The sequence below is a fragment of the Echinops telfairi genome, unplaced genomic scaffold (genome assembly GCF_000313985.2).
Source record: "Echinops telfairi isolate 266 unplaced genomic scaffold, ASM31398v2 ScPeMD7_4225;HRSCAF=4972, whole genome shotgun sequence".
Taxonomy (NCBI): domain Eukaryota; kingdom Metazoa; phylum Chordata; class Mammalia; order Afrosoricida; family Tenrecidae; genus Echinops; species Echinops telfairi.
The window spans coordinates 11,986,285-12,005,459 of NW_022108124.1; the positions used below are offsets into that span (position 1 = coordinate 11,986,285).

The window sequence follows — 19,175 nt, forward strand, 5'->3', positions numbered from 1 at the left end:
GGCCGATAAACACATGTGGGATTCATTGAAGGGCAGAGAGATAAATGGCTCGTATCGCCTTTCGAGTTCTCTGGTCTCTTGCTTTCTGATGGTTGGACCAGGGTGCAGCTACCTTAGCCTGTTCCCTGCTTCAGCCGGGAAGGCTCACTTCCTGTAAGACATCCCTGACAAGAAGCCACATGGATCTACCCTGATGTAGCCCTGGGTGCTGGAGCGGCCTTGTGGAGCCCCTGCCAGTGCTGAGATGCTTACACACTCACTGATTTGGCTTTCCTCCTACAATTGGCATCATTGTGTGTTTTGTGAGATTAGGGAGGACTTTGTAGATTATTGTTGGACATATGGGCTAATGTTGGACCTATGGGCTTGCGCAGCACTGGGTTGAGATGCTTTCTTAATGTACACTTACCCTTTATATAAAACTCTCTCTTTTACATGTGAGTTTCTGTGGATTTGTTTCCCTCATTTACCCAGACTAACACACAACCCAAACCTGAGCATTTCTCACTGACATTACAACTCGTTAAGTTCCATAATAAACCTTTTGTTCATGAATTTTCTCTGTCACTTCTGGGTAGCCATTGCAATGGATATTAGAATCTAGAGAGATAAAATAGAGAACATTAATTAAGCCATTTACCAAAACATATCTATCATGGGTGATCCTACAGTCATTTGAAATACTGGTGGCATAACTGCCAGCATCACAGCAACATGCAAGCCACCACAGCATGACAGACTGACAAACAAATAGTGGTCAGGGAGTGTACACTGTAATGAAAAGCCAAATGGTAAATACTTTAGGTTTCAGCGGTCATGGGGCCTTTGTTGCAACTCTTCAATTCTGCCAATGTAGCACAAAATCAATGCTAGACCATCCCAAACCGATATGTACATGAATACCCATATCTATATTGGATTGAAACGTTATTCACAAAAACAGATGCGAGAACATAGTTGTTCTATCAAACTGTTGTCTAAGACAGTAAAAGACACCAGGAAAACAAATGAAATAAAATAATATCCTATTTGCTGTAGATGAGTCCTGTTGATAATGCCAGTTCTTCAGACATGACCTGCCGGAGCTGAGTAAGGGATTCATGGAGATGTTAGGGAAAGAACATGCCATAAGCGGGATTGTGGAGTGCAAAATTCGGGAAGCCTGTTCTTTCTCAGGAACAATAGGGCCGACAGTTTGGCTAGGGCAGAGAGTTCAGGAGGCAGCAGCAGGAAATGAGGTCCAAAAAGTAACACGTGGTCCAGATGATACAGAGCTTAAATCTCACTTTACTCCGAAAAGTCTTGAGGCTTTGAGAAAAAAATTGACCTGCTCTGGTTTAACTCCAGTAGGATTACTCTGACTGCACTGTGGAGAAGAGTCATGAGGAAGTAGGTAGTTCCGTTTAATGGTCATTGCAATGATTCAGGTGAGAGATGCTGAATCAGGCAGTAATGTTGGAGGTGGTAAGAAGCAGGATTCTGACGTAGGTTAAAGATAACCAGATGGGGATTGGATAGTAAATCTGAGAATTAGAAAGGTATAAAATGACACCAAAACTTTTTGCATAAGAAATTGGATTGATGGAGACTATTGGGGGTTGGGAAGACCAATGAAATTCTCTGTTACAAAAATGTTCTGTTTGAGATCCCTATTCGGTTTCTAAGTAGAGATATTGAAAAGACAGCTCCTATTAAACATCTGGAGAACTGAGAAGCGGTATGAACTCAAGGTATATGAGTTGTCAATATATAGATGTATTTAAAGCCATGAAACTATTGAGATCATCAAAGGAATGAGTATAGAAAGAAATAGCAGAAGTCAAAGGATTGAGCCAGAGAACACTCCACGTTAGGAAGCCAGGGAGTTTAGGGAACAGATGCCAGCAAAGGAGGCCAAAGAGAGCAACCAGTAAGACAGAAGGGAAACCAGAAAGATTGGATTTGTAGGAGTGAAGTGGGAAAGTGTGTCATGGAGGAGGGAGGGAGTAATTGTATCGCTTGTGTCTAAGAGTACATGTAAAATGAGGACAGAGAGTTGAACCATTACATTTAGCAACACGGAGACATGGACAAGGGCATTTTCAGTGAAGCAGTAGGTCTGAGAGTCCTACTGGCGTAAGTTAAAGAGAGAATGTGAAGACAGAAACTACACACAGGATATGCATGCAGCTTTCTTGAGAAGAGTTTTTATAAAGAAAGGAGAACCAAGGTGATAATTGGATGTGAGCGTGGATCAGGAGAGGTTGTTTTGTTTTCTTTGAAGAACGGGAAAACAGCAAACTTTCTCACTGGGTGATGGAAAAGCTCCAGGAGAAAGTGGAAAGTTGGAAGAGAGAAAAGGGGGTGGCAGAATTGCGGAGCAATGTCTGTGAACAGGTGTGACAACGCATCTGGTACAGAAATGGGCTGGTCCGACTTACATTCGAGCATGTATAGTGCTAAACATGATGCTTAAAGACCCAAAGCGAACAGGCATTCAGCCTCTAACTGTCCACTAAGAATCCCTGAGTGGCACAAATGGTTAAGAACCCACTTGCCTACTACCAAAAGGTTGATGGTTCAAACTCACCCAAGGCCACCTTAGAAGGCAGGCCTAGCAATCTGCTCTGAAAGGACTCAGCCTTGACCACTGTATAGAGAGGTTCTACTGTACACACGCGGGCACCTTGAGTTAGAAGCGACTTGATGGCAAGTCACAACAGCAAGTTAAGGAAATGTTGCAGTCCTTGTGTAGCTCCAGCATTCAGTAATTAAAACTAAGTCGATTTAATATTGATGATGAGCTGTAGGCAGAAGCAACATGAGGCTTGTTGACATGTCGAATATTGCGTCTACAGCTAAATAGAGGTATCTGAAGTAGGGTAGGAAGAATGATGGGCTACCCGGTACAGTTGATTCATGAGTAAGTCTGTCAGGTTCAGTAACAACATGGTACTTAATTCATTGTAGATGTTCAACAGGTTAGTTAATTAATTTTGTTGTTTTTCAATTCAGTGTGATCCCTTGCCTCAAAACTTTCTGGCATAATGCGATTTCCATGTTCGGCTCACGTTCTTCCACTAGTTTTGACTGGTTTGTAAGGGCTGAGCTGCAGGGCAGAGCTGTAATGGGGACCTAGAAAGTGAACTGGAGAAAGTGACTGAGATGGCAGAAGCCTCGGTACCATTTCCACTGGGAAGAACATGGAGTTGAAGTGCTGCGATCGAGTGATTGTGTCTCCCATGAACACACCTGCATGCCCAGCATTGAAGAGGATGACTCAGACCCAGAAAAGATACCTCAAACTGGTCAGCTTATGATGCCATATTTTGTTATTGAATAATACTTTCCTTTTGTTTTTATAATCATGAGCTTCAGCATGCTATAAAGTCCAATGAATCCCAATTCTTTACTTGGTTCAATATCAATTTGGAAATGTGTTCTTGGTCAAATGGCTTCAGCCCCCCGGGGTAATAAAAACACACTTTAGGATGTTAAGGGTGCATCAACCCATGGTGACACCATATCCTCACAGAGAAAGCAACTTTTGAAAATGCTAGCTTCACAATGGGCTCAGAACCAAATCACCACCAGCAAAAGTGCAAATAGAGGCCAACTTTGATAACTTATCTCCTATTCTTTCAGAATTAGTCCATTGCAAGGATGACAATCCCCAACATTATGCCAACTCTATAAATCTCGTTTACTGCACTCAAGCCACCGTGTCTTTAATCCAGGATCATTCTTTCCCAGGTTTGGCATGTTTTAAAAATCTCCAGTATCTTTCCAGAACCCTAATTTAGCGTAGTATATCACATTGTCCCTGAAGAGAGCACCACGGACTAAATTATTGAAGAGGACCTAAGGTTGAAATGTATGGAAGCTGGCAGCTGACTAGGGGCTGCGAAACATACCAGGGCTCACCACCGGACACTCAATCTGGTGATTTCTTGAATTTAGCATTCAAACTCTTCCAAATCTAGCCCACAATGTATGTTTGTGTTAATGATGTTGCCGTTTAAATAAAGTCCAATCAGGACACCCCCAAACCAACCCCATTGCTGTTCAGTCAATTCCAACTCACAGCTACCCTGTGTAGGGTTTCCGAGACTAAGTGCTTGTAGGAGCAGACCGCCTCATCTTGTTTCCCAGTAGAGCAGTAGAGTGGCGGCGTGAAGCTCTGACCTGTGTTGGGCACTGTGATGCTGTGCGGTTAGCATCACAATGCCTAGCCCTGGGGACTCCTAGACATACTTGCTGGTTGTATATCATCTATAACTGCTTTCACCAGGCAGAATTGAGTACCCGCAACTGAGATAGCATAGCCCACAAGGTCTAAAATATTTACTACCTGAGTCTTTATATGAAAAATCCTCCAATCCCTTGGTTGACTAATGGCTGATTGTTAAGCAGTTTGGTGAGCCACATGCATGGTAGGAGAAACCAGAGAATGGAAGCATGTTGTCACTCAGTCCACAATAGCTGTAGATTTGGGGGAGCTGTGCTTCAGAGTGAAGTTTTTACACTTCTCCAGAACTTCTTAAATTCAGAATTTGTTTAAATGAATTGATATGAGGTAACAAACATCCACATGTCTAATAGACTTCCTTCTTAGGTTTCATGGAAGGAAAGCCTTTCCAACTGTTTCTACCAAAACATAAGCATTTGAAATGTATTTTCATTGCTCTCTAGACTATATGATTTTTATAACTTGTTTTATACCCCATATATATTCACATACCACCACCACACCACCCCCAATTTCCACCCCCACCCCCCAAATTATCTTATCAAATTAGAGCTCTGAAAAATAGAAAGAATTCCTGGAATATTATTTAATATTATATATTTATTATCATTTGTTTTAAAATATCAATGCAGATCTTCTTTTCGGCACCACATGATATGTACATACATATGTAATATTGACATTGAGCTGAATAATCTTCCTAGCAGTGGTATTTGTTTCCATTCTTAAATTTTTAAGTCTTTATTTTTGTCTGCCCTCAGCAAGAATCTAAACATGTTAATTCTTTCAACAGGGTGCTATAGTAAACTTATAGCTGCTGTGCCTTAGACAACCCAGATTTAGGGAAGGAAATTTTCTAATTCAATTTACAAGGATGTCAAGAAACAACACGTATCTGCAGGCAAAGATAAGAAAACATTCAGGGGTACACAGTGATAGCTCCACTTCAATAAATAAAAATTTGGTACTAGTGATTAGGTACACAGGATTATTATATGTTTAATTGGCTAACGTGACAATTTGGAATTACTTCTAGTCACATTTAATTGGATTTGGAATCTCTAGAGAGAAGAAATGCAGAGGCCTAGCAGAGAAACAGTCATAAAAGTAAACTGTTTTTCCAAAGGGTGCTAAGCAATGAATTAATATCCATTGCACAATAGTTTTTAATATCCCTCAGCTTAATAAGGCTAATTTCGGTGGTTATACAGTCTAGATACTAAAACCAATTCAATTAGACACAGAGATTGGGAGAGTGGGAATGTTTGTTGAATTGAAGATTTTTTTTTTCAATTTAAAGGAGGCTAATTTAATCAAAGATGAGTAATCTTTAATTCAGGTAAAACAGAAGATGAGCTTAAATGCCAGTACAAAAAGATGTGCTACACATCAACCTTTGGAAGTCCTGCCACCAGCCACGCAAATACCAGTAGAGTCATCATGGTTTCAGTGGAGCTTCCGGATCTAATAAAACAAGGAAGAAAGGTCTGGTGATCTACTTTCAAAAAATTAGCCTATGAAATTCATGTGAAAATATTTTCCCTTCCCCACCCCCAAAAATTTTATTGGCATATAATTCACATATCATACAATTCAATAGTCCAATCACATCTATAAGACTTGTACATGTTTTAGAACATTTTCTAGTAATCCACCACATTAGTTTTAGAACATTTTCTTCATTCTTACTCTGATCATTATTAGCTCCCCCTTTCCCTCACAACCTCCTCAGCCATACCCTCAAGGAACCATTAATCTGGTTTCGGGCTCTATAGATTACCTAACCTGGGTTTCATGTACAGAAAAACATTTTTTTAAACTAACAATAACAAAGTAAACCAGATAAACACACTAATTGAAAAGAAAGCAGATAGTATTAAAAATAGAACAAATTTAAGTAGCTCATAGGGGAGATCGAATGATGTGTTAAATCTTATCTTAACTGCATCTGCAACAGTCTACTTTCCAATGCATTCTTCAAGATAGCAAGGCCATTCACATCCCTGAGCCATGCGCAGAGGGGCTTCACCAGGGGTTTAATGTCCATGTATTTCCCCTTCACTTAAAACAAAAACAAAACCTAAAAATGGCTTTAAAATGAGTCAAAAGGGAAATCAAATGACAAGATGTTACATTTGAACCTAACTACATCTGCTATAATCAACTTTTACAATGCCCTCTATCAGGTAACAGGACGATTCACATCTTTCAACTATAATCAGAGGGGATTCATGGGAGACTTAATCCATGTGTGGACCCTGAATATAGACCTGGGCTTCCACTGTCATTTTTAGCCTCCTGCAAACCAGGCATTCCCAATGTAAGCTCTGATACCATTCCCTCCTTCATATTTGGATTATATTATTTACAATCCTTGGATCACACAGGCTGGTGTGCTTCTTCTGTGTGGACTTAGTTGACACCTCACTTAGTGCTGATTTGAAAACAAGCTTCTAAGATCCCAGATGCAATTCTTTCTGATAGCTGGGCACCATCTAGTTTCTTCATCACACTTTTCTATAATGCCCATATATTTGGTGACCTCTTCACGAAAGCAAACATCAAATGAGACCATATCCTAAAAACTAATGGTTCTTAGATTGGGGCTAGAGTTAAATGCAAGCCCCAATCCATTCATCCATCTATGATTGATACAGCTCTCTGGCTCACCGTTGAAATATCATTGTCATTGTATGTTAGAGAACATTATCAATTATATCTCTAGGGCATCACTTCCACTGCCCTCAAGTCAGTGCTGCCCCATAGTGACCTCATAGGGCAGGGTAGAACTGCGCCAAACCGGTTAATCTTCCCAGAAGTAGAAAAGCCTCTTGGGGAATATTTTCTGATAGTGAACTGAGATAAACTCTAGGCTGGAAGGCACTCAAAATACATAGTAGCCACAACAATGGACAACAGTCACAATCATGAAAATGGCCCAGGACAGGGCCAATGCTTCCTTATCTTGGACATAGGGTCACCCGAGTCAGACAGTAACTAACAACAATAACAGGTGCTCTGTTAGGTTTGAAGGCCGTTCAGAGTTCATAAAATGTACATTAGTCTATAAGTTCTCTGAAACTCAACAAGAGGCATCCAAACTAAAGCATTCTCTTAAGGTCTTTAAATATTCATGTCCTGTACAAAAAGGAAGCCATCAGGAAGAATGACCTGTTGCTTCTCTCCTCTGTTTTTTGTTTAGCTACAAACAAAAGAAAACAAAACAACTTTTACCTCCTAACAGGTTCTCTGTGCTGTGCTTATGATCAGTCGTGTCAAAATTATACATTACAAAAGCTTCCTACTTGGTATTTGCATATACTTCCTGTTGCTGTGTTCCCTCAGACCTATAAATTTATTTTTATAAACCTCTGTCCTTGTCCTTAGGAGTGCCATGATCGCTGACTACATGTTCTGGCTCTGTGGAGGAAGTGAGCAGTGTATAAGCAAGCTCATCAAACTGTATTGGCAGGTAAAAATTGATGTCCCAACTAGGAAGGAGGTTTCATCTCATTTTTAGAACCAAAATGAAGGATTGGTACTTAAAAGACTGCTGGAAAAGGTAGCTCTGGGCATATCAATCACAAGGACACTACCCAGTGGTAATGTATTTCTAATGAAGCACTTTTCTGAGACTAATTTTAAAGGCAAAACTCAAGTTGTTAACCCTTGGCCCATACTTCAGTTTTACAGCCCAATATAAATTTTAGACATCCCAAGGATTATTTTTCCAGGCATGCTTCTCTAATAACATGATTCTTTAAACTCTGAACATTGTATTTTCATAGATTCTTGTTTATCTATAGCCAGTGAAAGCAGATTCTAGAAGTAGTGTTGATTATATTATAAAGAAAAATACAGAGAGCAGGATTTTTTGGTTGGGTGTAACTTACTATTTAGAACACTTGAAGAACAACAACAACAAAAAAAAAAACCCCGGCAGAATTAGAAGTCATCCCAAGAGCCAATCAATCAGATTCCAGTAAGAGAATCACATTTTATGAGAGTTTTAAAAAGAACTTCGAATCTATGAGTTAAATCTCCTTCTCAACAAATCTACTCCTCTATCTAACTCAACAAGCAAGCTTTCCCAAGTCATCAGTAAGTTTCTGCTGCAATAGATCCAAATCAAAACACTCCCAGCAAATGACATCCAATTTTCTGATTAAAGTGTTTGTCATTTAAAATGACTGTATCCTTCCTTAAAACATCTATTCCATTGTGAATAGAAGTGGCTCCCATTGTGGCCACATAGACCAGATAGAAACGTGTTTCCAAATGGAAATCTTTCAAATCTTTGAAAATTGCGTATGTTCGCCACATGGCCCCATCCGATCTTCTCCAGTCTGAGGGGAGGGAGGGGCGTGCTGTTCTCTGGCACTCAAAGATGGCTTTGACTTCATTGAATTTGAACGTTTGGATAAATGATGATAAAAACGTACTAATAGCAGGAAAGTAAAAAGTAATCATCAGTGCCCCCTATTTCTCCTTAATTTCCCCACCTTTTCACTATCCCCTCTTCATCCCTAGTTTTCTCTCTTTACCTCATGTGAAATCTTCATTGTCTCAAGGTTTACTCCAGTTCACCCCTACATAGATACCACCTCCCAGCTCAATCCAGGGTCATAGCAGATAACCTGGCTAAAATGGGCATTCTACCAACCCACATAGCTATGTGGCCTTCCACTGAGAACTTGTAAACCAGTACAAATTCAGCAAAATACTTTTCATGACCAACATAAAATGTTCACTAAAACATTGTGCCTTCTGAATCAAAAGACACTTGAACGCTGAAGGCCTTATAAAAATACATAATAAAGTAAAAGGTTACCACATAAAATTGCAGGCAGTATTTAATATACATTTTTGGAGCTCATATTCTTGCTATCATGCAGAACGCATTGGAAAGTGGATTGTTGCAGATGCGGTTAGGTTAAAGTTTAGCACCCTATCAGTTGATCCTCCCTTATGAACCATTTAAATTTGTTCTAGTTGTTAAAACTTTCTACTTTCTTTTCCATTGATATTTTTCTCTGTTTTACTTTGTTATTGTTGTTTGCAGTTTTTAGTGTTTTTCTGGATATGATCCAGAATAGCTAAATAAATAGAGCCAGTAACTGGATTAATGGTTCCTTGGGGATATGGCGGGGAGGCTGGAGAGAAATGGGGAGCTAGTAACCATTAGTACAAGAATGAAGAGTATGTTCTAAAACTGAGTGTGGTGATGATTGCACAAGTCTTCTTGTTGTTATTGAACTATATAATTTCATGGTATATGAATTTATGCAATAAAACTGTTGTAATGAAACCTATGGATTAATCCTACTGTATTTGAGACCTCTTATCGCTAGAGGATAAAAATGCACTTTTATTGTCCTAATTTTATGAGAAGTTTAAGGCTTTCCTACAAGAATCTAGAGCCTGTTAATAGTAACACTTGCTGTGGGCATCTAACAAAATGTTTGAAAAGAAGCACAGCATGTGAAAAATAAGCGAATACTATGAGCTATGAACGTACACAAGGGAGAGGACTTTCAGGTTCGAGAAACTTCTTGAGAGAGGTGAAGAAAGAGCTGAGTCTCAGAATGAGTCACGTTTAGAAGCGCGCCATAGCCAGACCCCCAATGATTGTTTAAATTGATTCATTTACCCATTAAGTAAGCATATGTTGAATATATTGTGTTTTCTACGTTGAACTAGAAAAAGGTAGATTCCATTTTAATGTAACCTAAGCCAAGTTAAGAGCTGAATATTTTTTTGTAAATGAAAATTTATGTTTCTTTCATTTTCCAACATTGATAATACTATATTTTTCATCTCAAACTAAGAAAACATCTCCATGCATAGTTGCTATATGGGAAGACTTTAAAACAAGCATCTTTTTCTTGGTATTCTTTTTGTCTCCTTCATTTTTACATACTTTAGTGTAGGGGAAGAGGACTGAGGTAATTAGTTTATTGACCGATAAACACATGTAGGGTTAATCGAAGGACAGAGGGATAAATGGCCCAGTGAGCCTCGCCTTTCGAGTTCTCAGGTCTCTTGCTTTGTGATGGTCGGACCAGGGTGCAGCTGCCTTAGCCAGTTCCCTGCTCCAGCTGGCAAGGCTCACTTCCTGTGAGACACCCCCAAGGAGAAGCCACATGGACCTGCCCCGGTGCATCCCTGGGTGCTGGAGCAGCTGTGTGGAGACCCCTGCCAGTGCGGAGATACTTACACGCTCACTGATTCAGCTTTCCTCCTGCAGTTGGCATCATAGTGTATGTTTTGTGAAATGGAAGAGGACTTCGTGAATTGGTGTCAGACATATAGGTTAATGGGTTAATGTTGGACTTGTGGGCTTGGGTAGCACTGGGTTAGGATGTTTTCTTGATGTGCACTTAGCCTTTATATAAAACTCTCTCTTATACCTGAGTTTCTGTGAATTTGTTTCTCTAAAGTACCCAGACTAACATAAGGACCTTTGGGAGTCAGGCCATGTTAAAATACCTACTAGTCATCTAATTTAGAATTACAACTGAAAGTAAGAGGTGATTGGAATGGAACATTTGAGAATACTGATTCATTTTAGAAGTGACCCCATTGTTGTAGGTGCATCCAAAAGTGATGTTATAAATTTTCAGAAAAAAAATCTTAAAATTGCATCATGAATATAAATTCCACAAATGAAATCCCTCTTGTGTAATTCTACATTAGCACACTACGCTATTTTCTTACGCTAGTTATGTACTTCCTTTTACTAACCAGACTCTCTAACTTTGATCCAATTGTATGCCACTTCCTCCTGCTATATATTGATTTGATTTGTATTCCCCAAAAATATGCATCGTAATTCAAATCCATCTATAGAGCACCAAAATATGATGCCCTTTTGTTCCACTTCAACTCATAGCAACCTATGAATCAGAATCAATAGGATAGGACTGAATTGGGGGGGGTTGTTTATTGGTTTATGTTTTATTAATGAGCCCTGGTGGTGTTATATAAGCCTGGACTGCTAACTGCAAAGTTGGAGGTTCAAAACCACCAACTGCTCCACAGAAAAAAGATGAGACTCTCTGCTAACCATGTAGATTTACAGCCCTATAAATCCTACGTAGGATTGCTACGAGTCAGAAAGGACTTGAAAGCAGTGGGTTGGGTTTGGGATTCTGTGACATTAATGAGGTCATACCAGAGAGGTTGGGCCCTAAATCTAATCACTTCTGAATTACATGGGGAGTAGACACTGAGACTATACACAGAGGGAGAAGGAAGATGGACCACAGAGACAGATGGACCTACAAGCCCAGGAACAACAAGGGTTACTAGCAGCTATAGAGGTTAAAATAGTCAAGGGAGGACATCTCGCTAACACCTGAACTGAGACTTCTAGCCTCCTAAACTGTGAGAAAGTAGATTTCTGTGATTTCAAGCTACCCACTTAGGGAATGTGTGCTGCAGCAATCCTGGACAACTTGGATGCCCCCATCCTTGTTCTCTCCTGAATCAGAAGGGGGGGTTTGAATATTGTTGAAGGGTGTGATCTCCGTGGCATCTTTAGATACAGCGATGGCCCACGATCCTATCCACTGTGGCAATTGTTTGAACTTGACAGTGTTGACTTAAGCAAAGAACAGGCTTTTGCTTTGATGAGCTCAAGAAAGCCTTCCAATTACATCGGACTATTTTTCATATCATCAACTCCGCCGGAAGAGAAAGGAAAAAAAAGCATAAAGTTCTACATGATATGACATATCACACTTGGCTATCTCACTCTGAATAAAAGTGTTTGCACGTGTTATTTTATAATAGCATCACCTCTTCAGAGGGAGTGAGATTTGAAAATAACTTGTCATGACGGTGCTTGCGTGCATGTCTCTATAACCTGATACACCGTCTCCTGCTATCAGCCCTCCTCCTCCTCAAAAACACCTCAGGACCTCCTCACTCTTCTGGGCTAATTAGTAAATGGAAAGACCTAGTCAAGCCGACATGAGCCACTGTGAAGCAGCTAGGCAAAGGTATTTATACAGTGTCCCTAAAGTAATAACATGATTCTGAGAAGAACTTCAAAATAAACTCTATTCCTGCTCCCAAACCCCTTGCCTCTTTGATCCAGGGCTAATATTTAAAATACGGGGGCGGGGGGAGGTACCTTTCTCTCTTCTCCCATCCTCCTTTCTTGTTCCCCTGGCCTCGTTTCTGGGTGCGTTCCCAGACATGCGTTGTCATATGCATGGCTTTCTCTCTTGCAGTGAAACAAAGCCGCCCCCCGCCCCATCTGCACGACTCAGAAAGCCGAAGTGAGAAAGGTGGTAACAACTCATCTTGTGGGAGCTCTTCCATGAAATGAATGCAGATGAAACCCATGAAACGGAGCAGAGTGCCTGCTCAGCTCCTCTTCCAGCTCCGTCCTTTCCTTGTTCTCGTTCTCGCTGTCTTTTTCCTGTCCTTTTATTTATTTCTTTAGTTGGAGTCACAGATGTCTCTGAGAATGTGGTGCAATGTATGAGTGTGGGTCTAGAAGTGTAGTTCTACTTTCTAAATGTAGATCTGTGGAACTGGACTTATTTAATCTCACAACATTGGGAAATGGTCAACATGTACCGAGAAGTATGGCTTTCTTAGTCTCACGTGCAGGCTCTGATTTTTATGAAATAAGAAGTTAAGGTATCATGTTGGACATTCCATCAGGTTTTCATTGTTTCATTTTGAAGGCCACAGAGCTAACACGTGGATTCACGAAGTCTCTTACAGACAGTGGACTTCAAACTCCGAGTATTCACGGTATCTGATGAGGGCAGTCCTGTGTCAAGAAAGACCACAATTTTGACTTGAATGAATAGTATATCGTGTTCTTTGTCCTCAGGTCAATGATGTCGGCTTTGTTAGGTTGGTCTCAGCAATTTATTTCCATTTGAAGATTGTCTGGACAAACAAAGTAAGAATTAAGCCAATGTGCTAAGTCTCGGTTGATTCTTTTCACCTCCAGTGTTGGCACCGCCATATACTGTAGTTATTTGACTCCAGATGCCTCTCGTAGATTAGCCGCTTCCTCACACATTATCACAGCTTTGGTAGCATCACCTCTATCACCGGTTTCGGCATTTTCAAGTACAATAGTTCCTGTGACTAAGTCATCAGCTTGGTATAAAATCTGTCCTAGAATAAACTCCTCATGATCAAATTGTCCTCTGAAGAATTTTACTTTTTTTGTAAAATAAAAAAAGTAAAGCATGAACCAAACGAAAGCATATTCAGTCTTTTCTCTGCATTGCCAACGCATTTCTCCAGTACACAGAGCAACATGATGTGTTCCTGAATCCTGACAGTGATCTCCTGAAAAGGCATCGATTCAAGCCCTTGGCTGGGAAAAGTTGACATTTTCACAGCAGCAGAAAGACCTCCATAGGGACTGTTGGAAGGGCTGCTGACACCAACACAGGCCTATGGAGAAAATCGAACACGTGGAGCATCTCTCTGCAGTGAGACAGCAAGGACTTAGCAGTGCCAACTTCCTGGGTCCTCCATCTGTACAGAGAACACCAAGGCTCCCCATCCAATTCAAATTGTACTTGGCAGTGAAATGTTCACCATCTCAAAGATATCAATGGCTTAGTTAGTTTCCAAAAGGAGCCCCCACCCCCACACACATACACTCGCACACACAACCACGTGTCTTTGGTATAAATAGTATACTGGTAAAAGGGAAAAACCAGGAGCTAGCTGCACTGAGAGACAAAAAGGAGATTTTCCCTCCAACCGCATGTTGTGTAAGGAAAATAGCACACCGGTTGTGGGCTCCTACACCCTTGCCAGGGACTGTAGAAATTCGTGGACCACAGGCTAAGATATCTGCAGTACTCCCTAACTTTGCTTGATGCTCACGGTTGCAACAACCCCCTTTCCCTTGTAATGGTGGGCCTAGCAGGAAACATTGACTGCCTTCCAACCTCAAAGCTAAATAAAGCACTCAGAAGGATCTTGTCAGTCACACTGCTTCCATAAACTGTATGATGATGATCCAAGCATAAAACCTTTCAATTCAGGATGTACAAACTCTTTCTAAATCAGCGGACATTTTTCCTTTGCTTCGGAAGTTGTTACGTATCATTCATATTCATTCAATAATACTTTTGAGCACTATGGTGGATTGAAGGTGCCCTCCCCCCAAAAAAGTGTCAATTTATAAGGGCTGTGACTTATCAGTTTGGAATAATGTAATATGTCACATTTACTGATGACCTCCTCCCTCAGGTGATAGACCCTGACCTCATGCAAACAGATTGGGTTCAGATGTAGTACCCTAATGGAGGTCACAACCTGGGACTCATTTCCCTGGGGTGGGTTCTGCTTCCGTTATCCTCTCCTGAGAGAAAAGGAGAAACACCTGGGCAGAGAAAGGGGAACCTGACTGCTACCCAGAGGGGCACGCTGGAGGCAGAGCATGTCCTTTGGACTCTGGATTCCCGTGCTAGGAAACGCCTAACTAAACCCAAGTGAAAATTGAGGACAAGGATTTCCCCATGAGCTGACATACAGACAAAAAGCCTTTCCTGGAACTAGCAACCCAGGTTTGGACTTCAAGCTTCCTACAATCGGAAAGAATGAATTTCTGTGTGTTTAAGCCCTCCCCTTGTGGTGTTTCGGTTATAGTAGCACCAGATAACGAAGACTAGCACTTACTAGTGGCTACGTATTTAGCATCCAGCAGTGAGCAAATAGCCATCAGCCTCTCTTCAAAGTGCACATATTGTAACACACACACACACACACACACACACACACATCTCTTCGGTAAAAAAGCAAAGACAACAAACACAAATTTCCTAGATCGTGGGCACTTAAGTTAGACACCATTCCTTGTTAACCTATTTTTCTTCCAAATACCATCAAAGTGCATTGTAGAAAACAGCTCAATAAATATTTACGTCAATAAACTGACCCAATTCAATATGAGTTTGATATAACCATAGATTCGCCATGGCCGACACGAGGCGATTGTGGTGCAGCCGTTCTGTTTGCAAATATAAATTTTGTGGTTGTTTTCAGGGGCCAAAGCGTCGGTTCTGATCCACGGTGTCCATCTCGCTTGTGGAAGCCCTTCCTCTTGTTTTGCCTCCACTCTACTTTAGCAAACATGATGTCCTTCTCCAGGGACTGGTCTCTCCTGACAACGTATCTAAAGTATGTAAGACAAACTCACCATCCTTGCCTCTCGGGAGCACTCTTACTTAGAGTGCTGCGTGTCCTCCCAGGAGAGACCAGTTGGTCCTTGTAGCTTTCAGTATTGCTGCTTTCAATGTTCTTCTCCAGCATCACAAGTCAAATGCATCAATTTTTCTCTAGTCTTCCTTATTCAGGGTCCAACTTAATAAGTACCCATTTAAATTTCAACAAGCATTTTTCTGCGTGTGTGTGTGTGTGTGTGTGTGTGTTTTAAATTCACAATTATAAGGGGGGGGGGGGGAATTGACGTCATTAAAATATTTGGAGAAGATTTCAGATTTCCAGGAGAGTCTTTTTGGCTCACTAGTGTCTGCTCACTGAAGTCTCTGTACACGTGTCAAGGTCTTGGCTCTTGGCTTTTTCTTTCAGACATAGAAAGCAAGACAGCAGTAAGCTTAAAGATGTTTCTTCACTGACCAGGGAGTGAAAACGGATCATTTGTCACGGCACGCAAATTAACATTTTCTCTCCTTCCTGTTTTATTCCTTGATATTCCAAAACCATCTCAATATTTGTCATTGATATAGTCAAAAGCTATCTCAACCTCAGAATAAAAGCAAAATTTTCAACATGAGATTACAGGCAATCTAAAGGCAAGGAACAAGAAATACACATTTTTAATTACCTTTAACAAAATACTTAACATTTTTCTGGAGAAGAACAATGTGTTTGCGGTAAAGATTTGCTTCGATGTGGATTGTTTTTTTCCACAGAGAAGAATAAAATAGGAATACCATATGATCATTTCTCTTAATGTTCTATATTTGTCACCTATTTATTTATTTGTCCCTGTCAGACAGAGAGTTTATTTTTAAAAACCTGGGAAGGGAGTATCTGAAAAGCAGCTCAGGCCCCATAAATATTTAGATTAGAAATCATTTGAGAACCACTCAAGCCACTCGCCCAAAAATATTTCTCCTTCAACTTGTCATGTATCATGCTTAAATTCCCAACATTTGGCATTGAGTCTCCAGTTAACCGCATATCGTATGCAGAAAGAAAGCTATCCACTCATTAATGGGAGCTGTATGGACACAATGATGGGAGCACAAGTTATAGGAATTAAGATTTTGTTAATCCCTTTGGAAAGGTCGAAGTAGACTCTGAAGGGCAAAGATGAAGAGGGAGATAAGTTCTGATGAGAGCTTGTCTCTAAGGAGAAAAGATTGTTCTAGAAAATTGTAAGTACAAACAAAAAGGCCTTGTAAAAGCAATCGGTAGCTGTGTTTCATTCCAGAAAGGAAAGGAAGCAAAATAAAGTAGACCAATATGGATCAGAGAAAGAAGTCTGGTCTTATATTCAAGAGTTTGTATTCTGGACCCAATGTGAGAACTCATTTTTGATAAGTCATTTTATTTCTGTATTGGCCAGCAACTGCCACCAAAAAATGTTGTATAGGAAACCACTTTAAATTTCAGTATCTTACAACAAAGCTTGGGTTTGACTGATGTCCGTTGGGTTTGACTGGATTTTGCCAAGACAACGAGATGTTCAGGTGTGTCCTCTGTACCGTTCATCCTTCTCTGACCAGTGGCTCTTCTGATGACAAAAGGCAGAATTCTCAGAATGACCATCAAACATGCTAAGCAGATTTCATGCTTCTGCTCACATGAAGTTTGCTAATGTCCTATAGCCAAAGTGCACTTCCTGGTCACGTCCAAGATCAAGTACAGCGCACTACATTCTGCCCACTACTATGCCATGGCCACAGTACGTGTGACATTGTTGTTTTTTTAAAAAAAAAAAAACCAAAACAAACCACCTCACTGCCGTAGAGTCGAGCTGACTCATGGCCACCCTCAGAGGGCAGGTCAGACTGCTCCCCTGTGAGTTTCTGAGACAGTGACTGTTTACAGGAGTTTGAGGAGAAGCTGCCGGTTTCAAACTGCTAACCTTGCCGATCACAGCCTAACGTGGAACCACGGTGCTAGGAGGGCTCCCTGGTTGCTCCAGGGGGTAGAAAGCTGAGACTGCTTTAGGCTCCTACTTCCATATGAGGGGGAATCGGGCCTGAACCACCGGTTCTCAAACATTGGCCTAAGGACAGACTGCAGCAGTCACTTGGGGAAACATGTGCTTCCAAGACTTAAGTAAGGTCTTGAAAACTGTATTTTTCTACTGCTTTCCATGTGAATCTGACACCCAGCCCCTGAGCAAGATAGTCTCTAAGGCCATGTCCAATGTCTGTTATCTTCATGAGCAACTTAGCCTATCCTATTGTTTTGCTGGACTTGTCTTTTGGACAAGATAGAGCAGTGGCTAGCAGCACAGAAGAGGCTGCTTACCTGAGAGTACAGCTAATAGAACTCGGAAGGCCCTCAGCCACCACCACCCCGCCCCCAGTAAATGACATGACCTCTGCTTCCTAGGGTCAAAGGCTACCAGCTTCGGTCCTCTTCTCACCGTGATACAGGTCAAAGCAAATTCCGAGTGTGCTTCAAGACCCTTTCAGTGTTATTGTATCTAGCAAACTCGACAGTATGTTTTAGTCGCTTGCCTACAAAGAGATTTGTCCTTTAAGCTAGGCATTTATTGAAATTTCCATGCAATGAATTTCCATATTTTTCCACTAGAAGACAGGCTAAAGAGGAAGTGTCCAAATTAAGATGAGAGGTAAAAGAGAGCTTCCTTTTCTGGGTCTTAAAAAAGATAAATGTAGGAATGAATTTCCCATCTAATTATTCATTTCTGTTTATATAATTTTTAATGGTGTGTTTCCATGGTTACCAGCGTTGTTAAATGTTGCCTGTTTCATTTTGCTTTGATGCTATTTGAGGTATTCTTCCAGGAAGAGAGGTTCACTGTTAGATGAAAGATGTAATTGAGGCATGTATTTGATCCCAGATGGAGTGTTCCTGTGAAGGCAATAGTGACCAGGACGTTATAGTTTTGTGTAGTTGGTCTATTGCTGGTTGCTGTTCTGTGAGCGTCCCAGCTCTTGAGAGGAAAGAAAAGGGCAGGAGTGGACGGAGGTAGAAAAGACCCTAAATCACACACATATAAATGCATCTGTGTATTTTATTACTAAAACTAAACCGAACTTGCTCACATGGGGTTACTTCTGTGATTCTATATGACAGAGTGGAAGTGCTCCCTAGGGTTTGAAAAATGTAAATCTTTCTGAATCCCTGTGGGGGATGAAGGGGGCAGATAGTCTTATCTTTCTCCTACAGGGTGACTGGTGGGTTTGATCTGCTGGTCTTGCATTTAGCAACCTAATGCCTAACCCACTATACCCCTAGACCCCTATGTCAGTACTACTCACATATCTATACAGTCCTTGAGTCATTAAAAAATGGTTTATTTGAGGCCAGAAACCAAAAGATTGGTGGTTCAAACTCACCCAGCAGAGTAATAAAAGACAAAGTCAGGGTCGGACCATCCACTTCTAAGACTGCCGCCAATGCTTTTTGGAAGCGACAGACTCCTTTGGACTTAAGGCTGCAACACCTGACTATGAGAAGAAGTAGATGACTGCTTTCCCATGGTTATGGAATTGGTGGTCATTGAACCTTAATTTGAATCCCTGATTTTGAGCATGCTCCGGGATGACCAGACATTTACTGTTGTAATGCCCTCCTTGCTTTCTTATACTAGGAACCTGGATGGCATAGTGGTTATGTGTTGGGTTGCAGTCCTCAAGGTAAACAGTTTGAAACCACCAGCCACTCTTTAGGTAAAAGACAGGGTTTTTGTCTATGTGCCTATATTTATAGGTTTAATATTAAGGTAGCA

At 40.9% G+C, this 19,175-nt stretch overlaps 1 protein-coding gene across 1 annotated transcript in view; it reads left to right on the top strand.

The window, feature by feature from the left end:
* The window catches only part of SPATA16 (spermatogenesis associated 16), a 407,618-nt gene that overhangs the window by 245,836 nt on the left and 142,607 nt on the right, over positions 1 to 19,175 (top strand). The window contains exon 6 of the mRNA XM_004708583.2: positions 7,616 to 7,700. Coding sequence (XP_004708640.1) covers positions 7,616 to 7,700 — 85 coding nt within the window. The remainder of the gene's footprint in view (positions 1 to 7,615; positions 7,701 to 19,175) is intronic.